The sequence below is a fragment of the Oncorhynchus masou genome, chromosome 22 (assembly GCF_036934945.1).
Source record: "Oncorhynchus masou masou isolate Uvic2021 chromosome 22, UVic_Omas_1.1, whole genome shotgun sequence".
Classification (NCBI taxonomy): domain Eukaryota; kingdom Metazoa; phylum Chordata; class Actinopteri; order Salmoniformes; family Salmonidae; genus Oncorhynchus; species Oncorhynchus masou.
In genome coordinates this window covers 40,620,554-40,634,697 of record NC_088233.1, presented here as the reverse complement: position 1 = coordinate 40,634,697, position 14,144 = coordinate 40,620,554, and the positions used below count along the sequence as shown (strand labels likewise).

The 14,144-nt window shown below is 46.9% G+C and overlaps 1 protein-coding gene across 1 annotated transcript in view; it reads right to left on the bottom strand.

Moving 5' to 3' along the window:
- Positions 1 to 1,662: 1,662 nt before the first annotated feature.
- LOC135509499 (low-density lipoprotein receptor-related protein 5-like) overlaps positions 1,663 to 14,144 on the bottom strand; it is a 64,250-nt gene continuing 51,768 nt past the window's right edge. The window contains exons 11-24 of the mRNA XM_064930219.1: positions 13,797 to 14,023; positions 13,023 to 13,207; positions 10,779 to 11,102; positions 9,849 to 10,045; positions 9,334 to 9,548; positions 7,471 to 7,661; positions 6,452 to 6,661; positions 6,170 to 6,295; positions 5,809 to 6,045; positions 5,532 to 5,642; positions 5,138 to 5,386; positions 4,866 to 5,008; positions 3,729 to 3,826; positions 1,663 to 3,617 (exon numbers count right to left, since the gene is read on the bottom strand). Coding sequence (XP_064786291.1) covers positions 3,356 to 3,617; positions 3,729 to 3,826; positions 4,866 to 5,008; positions 5,138 to 5,386; positions 5,532 to 5,642; positions 5,809 to 6,045; positions 6,170 to 6,295; positions 6,452 to 6,661; positions 7,471 to 7,661; positions 9,334 to 9,548; positions 9,849 to 10,045; positions 10,779 to 11,102; positions 13,023 to 13,207; positions 13,797 to 14,023 — 2,775 coding nt within the window. The 3' untranslated portion in view covers positions 1,663 to 3,355. The remainder of the gene's footprint in view (positions 3,618 to 3,728; positions 3,827 to 4,865; positions 5,009 to 5,137; positions 5,387 to 5,531; positions 5,643 to 5,808; positions 6,046 to 6,169; positions 6,296 to 6,451; positions 6,662 to 7,470; positions 7,662 to 9,333; positions 9,549 to 9,848; positions 10,046 to 10,778; positions 11,103 to 13,022; positions 13,208 to 13,796; positions 14,024 to 14,144) is intronic.

Genomic DNA, 14,144 nt, shown 5'->3' with positions numbered 1-14,144 from the left:
ATTTGATATTGTCCCTGTAGTTAAAGTGTGTGTGTCATGAGTATTCTGTTTTTTTGTTCTCTGAAATGTTTTTCTCTTATTGTGACATACCGACCTGTAACCTTAGGGACTGAAAATGGAAATGACCTTAATCTGGTGATGTATTGCAGGCCTTCAATATGTTATGTTACAAATGCAGAGGGAGACATGAACAGAGTGCAGAGTGACGACTACCTATAGGTGTGGTCATGTTTAAATCCTGCAGACACTGTGGACCTCCTTGGCCACCCGTCTCTTGCTGTTACTTCCTAAAACAGTGATTGGGTTATCATTGGGGCGGCAGGGAAGTCTAGTGGTTAGAGCGTTGGACTAGTAACCAAAAGGTTGCAAGTTCGAATCCCTGAGCTGACAAGGTACAAATCTGTCGTTCTGTCCCTGAACAGGCAGTTAACCCACTGTTCCTAGGCCGTCATTGAAAATAAGAATTTGTTCTTAACTGACTTGCCTAGTAAAATAAAGGTTAAAAAAAAATTGGTAACATCAGGGATAATGTAAAGGAGAAGTATACCTTTGTCATCATTGAGCAGAGATGGAAGACATCCAAATGAGCAAAACAAACAGTTTAGACCTGTCATTACATGCTTGTACTTGAGCAACTTCACCTGGAGACTTTAGCAGTTTCCTAATGTGCCCCTACCATTCACTGTTAGTAACCTCGAATGCCAGGCACCAAATGCTAGTCTTACATAGTTGTTTCTTCTCCTCCACCAACCTACTCAAAGGTTTCCCAGGAATCTTTCATGTATGCACAATTATTTCTGCAATGTAGAGCAAAATGAGAACATAAAATATAAATAGCAACTTGTTTCCTCATATGTTTCCTTCAGTTTTACGTACCCAAGGGATGAGAGTTGAAGTTTTAAGGAGTTGTCCATATTCAAAATAACAGTCTATAATCCTTGTTAACATAGGGTCACAGAGTAGCTTACACAGGTTGTTAGTGTTTATGAGGGTGACACACCACACTGGCTCAGCAATGGAACACAGATAGACATACTGTATCTTATTTGAACTGCAGACTGATGTGTTATGCTGAAGAACTTTGTATGCAGCAGCAATTGCTCCACAGATGTGTTTATAGGACAGTCAATAGAGTACACCTGCTGCATATTCTTCTTTCAGCCCTCTCAACATACTGTGCCATACCTATTCTTTAATTAGGGTAGATTGATAGGATTTTTGGACATGGATGTTCACTTGTGAAAAGTGAAAATGAGACAAATTAGGCATTTATTTACATATAAAAAGGACGGTCCAACTTTTCTCCATATGGTGGCAGCATTTAGCTTCAAGTCATTCAAATGTATTTTTTAAAAAGCCCTTTTTACATAATTATCACAAAATAGCCATACAGATACCCAGCCTAAAACACTCAAGAGCAAGCAATGCAGAAGCACAGCAGCTAGGAAAACCACCCCAGAAAGGCAGGAACCCAGGAAGAAACCTAGAGGAACCAGGTTGACAGGTGGCCAATCCTCTTCTGGCTGTGCTGAATAACCAATTCAGTAGCATCTCAACAGTAATGTGAACTCCATTTGGCTCACCAACATGGAAATTAATATCACATTTCATGTGACTATACAAAACAATGACCACTAATTTAATAGATTAGGCACACAAGTATTCCTTAAAATATAACCTTTATTATATAAAAATGCTTTGGATACAAAAATGATCAAGTGTAAATTACACAAGGCATTTAAAACACAAAACAGTTTGTTCGGGGAGCATCTATATACTGGCACAATGAAATAGAGCTGAAGTTGTCCCTATCCAGCAACATGGCTTAAAATGGGCAGGGCAGCATGTGGTGGTCTGGGGAACCTATACAACCTCTCTGGTAGAAGCCAGAGGTGTTCAACATAAAGATGGAGGCCTGACACTATATCATAGCACTAATGTTGAACATGATTTAATTTCACTTCTTATGTCAGCGCCATTGTTAATTGCTTATACACAAATATCCAAATGACAAGAGAAAAAGCTTGGAAAGAAGCTTTAAAAGAGGTATGAATTTAATATACATTTCCCTCTGCACGTCCCACAGTCATTTTACATTCACATTTCATAACTGGTTGGATAGTTCATTTTTAAGTAAGTGCTCAATTTGGCAACTGACAGTTTGCTGAGCGTACACATAAACCATCAAAACAGGACAATATAATAGAGCCATGATTTTACAGGTGCATGATATTCACCACTGATGAAATTCAATCTATAGAATTAAATTGAATTAATTAAATGGCATGTGAGGATAGTAAAATTGTTTAGAGAAGAGGATGGAACAGATTTTTTTTAAACTAAAAACTCAATTGACAAAAGCTGAAACACCAACCTTAGTGGCATCTATTGTTATATATATATATATATCTATAAACATTTAAAGGAATAGTCAGTCTAATATGTCATATGTAATTAGGGCACACTGACGTGGCATATCAGTTTAATGATAAAGTGAAGAGATTCACGAGAGAGTTAAAAGGTTGTGTCTAGCCTTGTCATTTCTGGGTGACAACTGCATCAATGATGAAGCCGTTCTTATGAGTTATTTCATACAGACTCCTTCAAAACAATTAACACAATATCACAAATGCACATGTGAATACTGTTCTACACACAAAAAAATAATTGCAATGTTCCTAGACAAATAATTAAAAGAATTGCTTCATGATCTATTGTCAGTCTTAATATTGTAATTGTTTGGTTGGGCGCTTTTTTTTTAAAGTGTTTTTATAACTCAGTATATATGTACAGTAGCAGCAAACACACTTTTGGTATATTGTAAAATAAAACATATGCTTGGGACAATTTCAAATCACAAATAAAATCATTAAGAACATATGGCTGTTATGAAAACAATTATTATTTACTTAATTACAAATATTTACAATATAATTATTTTTTTATTTTATTTATTTTTTTATTTTGGCTGGCCACATTACCAGCTTAATATTTTTGAATAGAGTACTTCCTCAAACCAATATTGGTGTCCGCTTGTTAAAAATGTCACCGTAAATAGGTATCTGTTGTTTGAAGGAAGTTCTAAAGTATTTAGCTGAAAAAACAAAGGCCAATAGAATGGAGTCAAATTGAAGGTATTCTCTAAATTAGGACGACACTCCATCTGGAACGAGGGTGGGAAACATTAAAGATAAAGTGATACATTTCACACTGTACAACAATTTCACACTTGATCTGGCCCTATTCCATTCCATCCCCACTTTAACCCATGGCAATCAGTGGAAATGAATAAAATAGAATTATCTAATTTGTTCATATTTAAAATTATTTACAGACATGGCTATTTCCCCGGGTGTCATGAAGAGTCAGTGCAGGGTGAGGGGGGTGGAGGACAGAGGTGAAAGTAACTGCGCTCTGTGGATGGAGAAGGGGGGCAGCTCTCCTCTGCTGATAGGTACTGGCTCCGGGGGGTGGGGGGAGGAGGGTAGGGGTCAGAGTCTGAGTTAAGGTCCATGTAGTACTTGTTGCTCTTCCAGCGACTTGTGGTGTAGTCGCTGTCACAGACGTCAGTGCTACAGGGGGTGGTGGGGGGTGCCACGCCGCGCATTAGATAAGGCCTTTCAGGAGCAAGCATGGAGGAGAGAAGACAACATTGTTTGATTTTACAACGGGTGCCAATTTACAAAGTTGACTGTAGCATAATGCAAAGAGAGAAACTGATCTCTTACCTGTAAGACCTGGTGGTGGAGGGACTGTTAGAGGAGTAGAAGACGTCTGCGTTATACAGGGAGCGATCCGTGGCTGGAGAGGGAGGAGGGTTGAGCATCTGCAAATACAGAGGATAACATGCATATCTTTAGCCATTCTCCATTTGTAATTTAACATTTACTTTTATTCAGTATGGGAATTATGTATGAGAGCCAACAGAGGACAGACGAGGTGGGTCCCCTCCGTGCCGGTAAAAGAGGGCGGAGAAGGTGGGTCCCCTCCGTGCCGGTAAAAGAGGGCGGAGAAGGTGGGTCCCCTCCGTGCCGGTAAAAGAGGGCGGAGAAGGTGGGTCCCCTCCGTGCCGGTAAAAGAGGGCGGAGAAGGTGGGTCCCCTCCGTGCCGGTAAAAAAGAGGGCGGAGAAGGTGGGTCCCCTCCGTGCCGGTAAAAGAGGGCGGAGAAGGTGGGTCCCCTCCGTGCCGGTAAAAGAGGGCGGAGAAGGTGGGTCCCCTCCGTGCCGGTAAAAGAGGGCGGAGAAGGTGGGTCCCCTCCGTGCCGGTAAAAGAGGGCGGAGAAGGTGGGTCCCCTCCGTGCCGGTAAAAGAGGGCGGAGAAGGTGGGTCCCCTCCGTGCCGGTAAAAGAGGGCGGAGAAGGTGGGTCCCCTCCGTGCCGGTAAAAGAGGGCGGAGAAGGTGGGTCCCCTCCGTGCCGGTAAAAGAGGGCGGAGAAGGTGGGTCCCCTCCGTGCCGGTAAAAGAGGGCGGAGAAGGTGGGTCCCCTCCGTGCCGGTAAAAGAGGGCGGAGAAGGTGGGTCCCCTCCGTGCCGGTAAAAGAGGGCGGAGAAGGTGGGTCCCCTCCGTGCCGGTAAAAGAGGGCGGAGAAGGTGGGTCCCCTCCGTGCCGGTAAAAGAGGGCGGAGAAGGTGGGTCCCCTCCGTGCCGGTAAAAGAGGGCGGAGAAGGTGGGTCCCCTCCGTGCCGGTAAAAGAGGGCGGAGAAGGTGGGTCCCCTCCGTGCCGGTAAAAGAGGGCGGAGAAGGTGGGTCCCCTCCGTGCCGGTAAAAGAGGGCGGAGAAGGTGGGTCCCCTCCGTGCCGGTAAAAGAGGGCGGAGAAGGTGGGTCCCCTCCGTGCCGGTAAAAGAGGGCGGAGAAGGTGGGTACATACCTGTGGATAGAAGGCTCCCTTGGCGCTGGATGAGCTGCTGGACGAGGCCCCTGTCACATGGTTCCTGTCGTAGAGCGGAGTTCCACTACTGCTGCTCCCCATCAGACTGACAGAACTCATGATAGACTTCCCACACGAGATACCTAAGAGAAACAACAGTCTGTCAGAACAACTACCTGCTTCAGCACGTTAAAAACAACCGTCACAGTACAGGCGATCTCTATACACTCATTCAATTGATCTGGAATTTTCAGTGTTGTGTAATAGCTGACCTTCTTTACCGGTGAAGGTTCCGTTCTGTGAGCTGCTAGGGGCGATGAAGTTGAGGGGTACGTGGGGGGTGCCACTGATGTACTCGTGGGGGAAGGCTCCGTTGGGACCTTTGTAACGGCGGCACACGACCCGCTGGCACAAAAAGTACATCCCTCCCATCACAAACACTGACAGGATGATGCCAATGACAGGGCCTATGGTGCTGGTGTGAGATGAGTGAATGTCGTTTGACGAGGGGGTGAGGAATTCTACAACAAACAGGCAAAGACATTACTATACATTTGACGGACCGCTGTCAATTCTGAGCAAAATTACACGTATGTAAATTCTGAACGAACAATTCTAAACTCCCTTGATTTTTGCAACAGCGACAGTGAGTGAAGTTAAACGCACCACAGAAGAGCTCGTCAGAGTTGTCAGCACAGTCGCTGTAGGAGTCACACTGCTGTTTCTTCAGGATGCACTGGTTGTTGTTACAGCGGAACTGGTTGGGCAGGCAGATAGCTGAGGGGAGGAGAGCAGAGCAAAGTCCTCGTTTCAAGGTTTATCGTCACAATCCACACAAGGTCGCTGTTGCTCCCAGTCTAAATCCCAACCCCGTTAGTCCATGTTCACTAAACTGGCCCAGTGTCAATATGTAGTACACAAAGTCTGAGTTGAGTGAGCGTACTGTCGCAGTCCTGTTCATCGGAGTTGTCAGTGCAGTCTGCCTCTCCGTTGCAGCGTAGCTGAGCATCCACACACTGGCCCTTGTCACACTGGAACTGGAAGGCCGAGCAGACTGGGCACCTCTCCTCGTCACTGTTATCGTCACACTCGGCGAAGCCGTCACAGCGCCACGCCATGGGGATGCAGTCGATGTCGCCTGTCGCACAGGTGAACTGCTCTGTGGAACAGGTGGGCGGCTCTGAGGTGGTAGAGGAGCAGAGGACGTTTAGATTCACAGCAAAACGCTTGGTGGGGGAATAACGCACCTGATATGGTTCACTCAAAGCCTTATTGGATTTGTAAAAGCAGCAGCTGTGCTGTACCTCCACAGACGAGCAAGTTGGGCAGCAGGACCAGGTGCATGGGACAGGAGCAGCGAGGCGTCCCGTCTCCTTTGGCGATGCAGATGTGTGAGCAGCCTCCGTTGTCACGGGAACAGGGATGAGAAGCTTTGGAGGAGAGAAGGGAGAAGACGTGGACGGTTAGCTTTGGCCACTGGAGAGTGTAAACCGAACTCTGCTGTACAACATACAGCACTACATATGCAAAGGTACTGCTCTAAACTGTGGCCACGGAAGTGACTAAACAAAGTCCTGTTGCCTTACCAAACTCGGCAGGGTCCATGTCTTCCACAGCGTGGATGCTGGTGAGGTAGGAGATGCGACCCTGGATGCGGGTCCTCTTCTCCCCCGTGAGCTTGTCCACACGCTCGATCATCTGCTGCTGTCTGTCGATCCAGTACAGGTGCTCTCCCAGCACCGTCAGACCCATGGGCTGCAGGATGTTAGAGTCCTGGAGGACGATCCGATTGGCTCCTGGGAGGAGGAAAAGAAATGACATCATCAGAAGCAGGGTCGTATACACTATCCTAATCATCAAAGACCGTGCATTCTCTCAAACGTATTTACTTTCCGGACCCTTAGGGCTTACTCTAGAAGCTCTAACCTTTATCATACCAAATATAGGTAACTTCAGACGCCATCACTAAAACAAGTTTGTTTGAATAATATTCAATATCTCTGACCAAACATGGTCTGCCAAAGTAAAGATACACTCTTATATAACTCGACAGTCTTCGATGGTGCATAAATCAGTCTGGGTGCCTGTTCCTATCCATTCCAGACTTCAGAGGCCAGGCAGAGGGAGTGAAGCTAAACATGTATGTGCAGTCAGATAAAGGTGAGCTCATCAGCCACCAGGCAGACATCAAACCTTTCTCTCTGCACCAGGACCGGAAAGGATCACAAGGCCTTGGCTAGCAGCTGTCTGACAATGATAGAGCTTAACCAGACAACCTTGATGTCTCTGCTCGTGTGAGGGAGGGACTAGGAGGGACCAAGGATTACATTGAAAAAAGGCCCACATCCGTTCTGATTACCTACTATTTTCCTATGATCAAACTCAGCTCCCCCCTATTTGACCACAAACTGTGTTTGGACTGGAGGAACATTCCGTGTCATTTTCTGTAGTATTGCGGTGTACTTCAGTGACTATTGAGAATGAGAGCTGTAAATAAATACCATCAAAGCAGATGAAAAGGGAACAATATATTTTCAGCTGAGTGTTTAGAAGTACTGGTGCTCTGGATCTAGAATGGTTGTTGTTCTTTAGCCCTGGGACTCACCAGTGAGGTCACTGCTTTCGATGCGTTTCAGGTCAGCGTCCACCCAGAAGAGTTTCCCCAGCTTGTTGTCCAGGGCCAAGGCTACAGGCCGGATCAGACCCGTGGTGAACAGAGACTCCCGCTCCGTCCCGTCCAGAGATGCTCCCTCGATCTTAGCAGAGCGATCCTGCATGGTGGTGAAATACATGTACCTATAGGAGAGATGAGCCAGTCCGAGGTTAGAAAACTAAAACGACCAAAACAAAAGCATACTGCCAGACATTTTATCAGTTTCTAGCCGAACCCTAAACCCCCACTGTGTACAGTACTTTAGATGTACGTTAATATACAGTATCTATCAACGTTATCACATCGGGGCGGCAAGTAGCCTAGTTGTTAGAGCGTTGGACTAGTTACCGAAAGGTTGCAAGATCGAATCCCCGTACTGACAAGGTAAAAAAATCTGTCATTCTGCCCCTGAACAAGGCAGTTAACCCACTGTTCATAGGTCATCATTGAAAATTTGAATTTGTTCTTAAATGACTTGCCTAAAAATTACAAAACAATTGAAATCAGCTAGAGATGATGGATAGTACAATACTATGGTATGTGTTTTGATGGGTGGGCAGGGCAGGGCTATTCAGTTAGGGCTGCTCAGGGCTGTTCAGTTAGCCCCCCCCTCTCCCTCTCTCTGAAAGCCTGGCAGAGTAGAAGCTATTGTCTGTCTGTGTGGGCCTTCACTTGTTTGTTATGTCTCACGCCAGGTTCTATCAGCTCTGATAAGAACCTCCCTAACACTTGTTGGACTGAGAAGTCTTAGAGAAATAAATGCTATTGCTCAAACGCTCATCTGTTTGTAATTTGGTTCTGCTTCTTCAAGGGAAAAATGGTTAAATGGCAGTCTGTGAGCATAATCAATTGACATATTAATCTAACACCAGAATGCTTTGAGTAAATCTGGAATATGTCACTTCAACAGGAAAGTGGAAGAAAAATGAATCCTGACAGATTCTCAACCTGCCTTTACTGAGAAAAATATCTTCAATGTTTATCTACTGCTTTCCAGGCCCAAAGAGAGACATTTGAAAGTTGCATTTGATTCCCTAACATACAAACTAGAAGACCATGTCAAATTCTCAAAATTGTCAGCTGGTTGCCATAAGTTTTAAATGTGTTCCTTTCTGGCCATGCTCGTTGAGATAATAAACACGTCTCATGTTGATTCCTTTACTTCTTTGACTTTGGGTTACTCCTATGGAATAAGTCCCCTCTGTCACATCCAGGCCAAGCCACAAAGAGCCCAAAATAGAAGCTAACATGGAGGGCAGCCGCATGAACAATGGGCATCACAATTACAGTGCAGCTTGCCAGGGCCTGACCATACCACTGCTCCACTAGGCTAGAGGTGAGGAGAGAAGAGCACAATATACACAACCATCTGCTGCACACATGGCCCGACATCTCAGCCTCGTACGTACTTAGGGCTGTGGTTCCTTCCCTACCCTATGGAAGGAAAATAAACAGAGCTCCACGGAGTGTCCAAGTCAAATTGTCAACACCACATCACTAAACACCTGATCACCCACTAATTACTCTGCTGCTTGGAGGCGTGCCACGCCCTGTCCCTGATATATTTTGGAAGTCCTGCCTGGCCTCTTTTCAAAAGCTTTCGAGTGAGTTCCCCCCGTTTTCCATTCCCAAGTTCACCACTTATGGGGTAGATTTCAAATAGAAACGTTGCCATCTCTAAACGCAGTCATTGAGTCAGTCTGCCTCCATCTTCACAGTTGCCTCAACCAGTGTGACAGTATGAAGAAGCAGTATTTTGTTTTATCCAGTCTCCACCATGATACCCTCCGCCACGACTCCACCCTCCCCTCTCACCCTTTCTCTGCATTGACAACGATGGCTCTGGGTTTGTCGTGTTCGTCCCTCAGCACCACGCCCACAGCATCTCCGTCTAGGCGCTGGAGGTTGATGGTGTTGGTGGCCTCACAAGTCCAGTAGACAGTACGGCTGTAGGGGTCCAGGCTCAGGTCGTGGGGCTGCTTGTCAGGCTGCTGCTGGTGGGTGGAAGTGGTGGACACCACCACTGATGACTGAAACAGGAGAAAGGAGAAACAGATACACATCAGAGAAAGGGGCCTCCAACAATTTCACACTGTCAAAGTTATTTCCAGTCTTCATACAAATTCATGTGTGGCTGATGGCTGTACTGATGTCAATCAAATTAAGTGCTATAACTCAGTCATAGCCTTGATACAGTAGCCTGCTCTGTGTCAACTGGGAGGTGAAAAGCATAGTGCCTGTTGGAAATCACATGACATAGTATCTTAAAATGTGCTGTTGGTACAAGCAGGTTAACATTCTGGCCTGTGGTCCTGTTAATGCTCTCGCACCTGTGTGCCGTCGTCGCGGGCCCTCCTGATGTTCTGCCGTCCGTCCACCCAGTAGACCAGGTGGTCCAGGGGGTCATAGCTGATGGCCCGGACGGTGCGGAGGACGTGGATGGGCAGGATGATGTCGGGGCTCTGCTCCCCCAGAACCATGCGGCTGATGGAGGCCTTCTGGCTGAACAGGAGGAAGCTGGAGGGGGCTAGAGAGAGAGAGCCGGGGGGCAGAGATCAGCAGGCGCAATCCAAACAAATCTCTCTCGTTCCCCCTTCTCCTACCAACCTCTCCATGACTGTAATCAGCTTACTAGAATGCAGTAATCAGTGATCCCCAGAGGCCAGGGAAGTATGCAACAGTAAGAAAGAAAAACAGACTCATGTAGAAAGACAGAGCCTTCATCCCCTGCCAAGTGCAGAGGAATGTTCGAGCTGGGATATGTGCACAGCAACCTCCTTTCTAACACTTGTGTCCACATCAGGCCTCAGTGAAAGTGAGGTTTGCTCATGGCATGATTCAGACAGACATGTGTTTGGGGTTTTGCATGGCCGAGGGCTGTAGACAGACATGCGTTTGATTTAGACAATACATCCATCTACAGCGGGCGGAGGGATCGAGGGCAATATCTGGATTTTTTTTTTTATTAAGTGGAGGACCACACTTTTTTTGGGGGGGGGGCTTATTTGGTTGTCAAAAGTAGTTTGCGGGCCAGAGAGAGCAGTTATTTGAAAAGGTATAGGTCCATTCTGATTTATACATATTTCGATCTAGATTTAGACGTTCAAGAGCGGCCTGGAGTTTTAACCCAAAATAAATCAATCACTCTCCTTCCCCAAACACACAAACTATGACTGTTCAATACAACACTGAACAAAACTACATTTTGTTTATTAAAATAAAACAACCCCCAGCCAAGAGCTCCCCGTTTCTCAACTCACAGCTGCAGTTCCTGCTGTTGGAGTCCAGAGTGTAGTGGGAGGCACAGCGGCACTGGGCGCCGGCAGGCGACGCCAGGCACAGGTGGGCACAGTTGCCGTTGTTCTGGGAGCAGTCGTTGGCACCGTCCTGGCGGGAGGAGTGGAAGACCAGGATGTCCATGACGTACTCCAGGTGTCCCTGGACCATGGTGCGGTTGAGGCCGCTGCGTTTGTCGGCCCGCTCGATGCTGCGCAGTTTCCAGTCTGTCCAGTAGATATAATCCCGGTACTGGGTCAGACCAAACGGGTGGAGGAGGTCGTCAGCCACTATCTCCCTCTGCAGACCTGGGGGAAATATATAATTATCAATGTGGACTAATGAAAATGTATGGGTGAGGGTATGGTTTTAAACCACAGCAATATGAAAGTAATATTGTACAGTAATATGAAAATAAGTATATCATCAATATACACCATGTGTCATTAACGAAACAGCAGAGGGGGGTTGAAAAAGAGATGGACTATGATGAAACTGGCTCCCATGAGGGGCGCCACAAAAAAGGAAGACCCAGAGTTACCTCTGCTGCAGGGGATAAGTTCATTAGAGTTAACTGCACCTCAGATTGCAGCCCAAATATATGCATCACAGAGTTTAAGTAACAGAGACCTGGCCAGGTGGTGCCAGAATAACAACCTTTCCCTCTAGCGTAACCAAGACTCAGGAGATGATTGTAGACAGGAAAAGGAGCACCGAGCACGTCCCCATTCTCATCGATGGGGCTGTAGTGGAGCATGTTGAGAGCTTCAAATTCCTTGGTGTCCACATCAACAACAAACTAGATTGTCTTGGTGTGTTTGGTCCAGTCGTGAAGAGAGCACGACAAAACCTATTCCCCCTCAGGAAACTAAAGACTTGGCATGGGTCCGGAGATCCTCAAAAGGTTCTACAGCTGCAACATCGAGAGCATCCTGGCCTGTTGAATCACTGCCTGGTATGGCAATTGCTCGGCCTCTGACCGCAAGACACTTCAGAGGGTAGTGCGTACGGCCCAGTACATCACTGGGGCAAAGCTGCCTGCCACCCAGGACCTCTATACCAGGCGGTGTCAGAGGAAGGCCCTAAAAATTGTCGAAGCCACCAGCCACCCCAGTCAGACTGTTCTCTCCACTACCGCATGGCAAGCGGTACCGGAGTGCCAAGTCTTAGAGCCAGAAGAACAACCATCTCTGCAGTACTCCACCAATAAGGTCTTTATGGTAGAGTGGCCAGACGGAAGCCACTCCTCAGTAAAACGCATGACAGCCTGCTTGGAGTTTGCCAAATGGCACCCAAATACTCTTAGACCATGAGAAAAAAAGATTCTGGTCTGATGAAACCAATATTGAACTCTTTAGCCTGAATCCCGAGCGTCATGTCTAGAGGAAACCTGACAACATCCCTACGGTGAAGCATAGTGGTGGCAGCATCATGATGTGGGGATGTTTTTCAGCAGCAGGGAGTAGGAGACAAGTCTGGATCGAGGTTAAAGATGAATGGAGCAAAGTACAGCGAGATCCTTGAAAACCTGTTCCACGGCGCTCAGGACCTAAGACTGGGGCGAAGGTTCACCTTTCAACAGGACAATGGCCCTAAGCTCACAGCCAAGACAAAGCAGGAGTGGCTTTGGGACAAGTCTCAATGTCCTTGAGTGGCCCAGCCAGAGCCCAGACTTGAACCCGATCAAACATCTGTGGAGAGACCTGAAAATAGCTGTTCAGCAACACTCTCCTCCAACCTGACAGAGCTTGAGAGGATCTGCAGAGAAGAATGTGAGAAACTCCCCAAATACAGATGTGCCAAGCTTGTAGCGTCATACCCAAGAAGACCGCTGTAATCGCTGCCAAAGATGATTCAAAGATTAGAGGGTCTGAACACTTATGTAAATGTGACAATTCATTTAACATTTTTTTTCCTTCTAAAAAACAGTTTTTGCTTTGTCATGGGGGTATTGTGTGTAGATTGATGGAAAAAAACAATACATTTTTGAATAAGTCTCACGTATCAAACTGTGAAAAAAGTCAAGGGGTCTGAATACTTTCCGAAGCCACTGTACAAGAGTAATTAGGGTTAAGTGCCTTGCTCAAGAGCACATCGGCGTATTTTTCTCCTAGTTTGCTCGGGGATTCAAATCAGCGCCCTTTCAGTTACTGGCCCAACGCTCTTCACCACTGGACTACCTGCTGCCATTAGTGTTGGAAAGGAGATTGACGACAGTATGCGTTTACCTTGCATGTTGGTTGACTCTATCATGCAGGTGTCCAGGTCTGTCCAGTACAGTCTCTGGTCAATGTAGTCGATGGTGAGGCCATTTGCTCTGCCTACTTTGTCCACTAGGGTCACTATGTTGCTGCCGTCCATGTGGGCCCTGGCGATCCTGGGCTTGCCTCCCCACTCAGTCCAGTACATGTAACTGAGGAGAGAGAGACAAAGAACTGCTTTTTATATCCCCCCAAACACTTGTTGCCAGCCAAGACCATGTCTGCATTCTTAAACTAATTCAATAAGAACTAGTACATTTGTAAAATGGCCACGGCCCCAAGTACGGGGACAATTACTGTGGAATAACTCAGGGCTGCATTTCAGAGAGGAAACAATGCCAATGGGTGAAGCTATGTGGTAAAAATGCATCAGAAACCACAGGAATGACATACTGCAGAGTGACATGTAGAAGCCGTGGCAGGTTGGCACAAGAGTGTCGACAAACTCCTCACACGGAGGACTAGCCGCAGTGCTGTGCCACTGACGCAACCTCTCATTACACTCACTGCCTGAGAGGGAAAAGATCATGTGTGGGGATTCACCCAGCCAGACATCTCCATCAGTACTAGTGAAGAGACAGTCTAGCCTGGCTTCAGAGCTTTGTACGGTTTTTCCCACTCCTATGGTCACGGTCACATGTTCGAAGTTGGTAAGACCGCACAAACAGATCAGCGACCAGGCTAAGGTCAGTCAGACATGAGATGCGTCATGCAGATGGGACGAATCTCCGTCAGTCTTACCCGTTGGCGGGGTCGAGGGCCAGGGAGCGAGGGTTGTCTAGGTCCTTACACACCAGGACCTGCCGGTACTGTCCGTCCAGCCGGGCCACCTCGATGCGGTTGGTCCCTGTGTCGGCCCAGTACACGTTCCTGCCCATCCAGTCCACTGCCATGCCCTCTGGGTAGTCCAGGCCAAACTCTATCACATGCTCCACAGAGCTGCCGTTCATGAAGGCCCTGCTGATGGTCTGGGGAGGCAGAACAGGGGAGTAGAATCAGACACTTGAACAGTCAGGCACAGAGCTCAATAGATTTTTAAAAGCCTGGAGCTTAAACAAATAAACACCTGGCTAATTCAACCCAAAACAA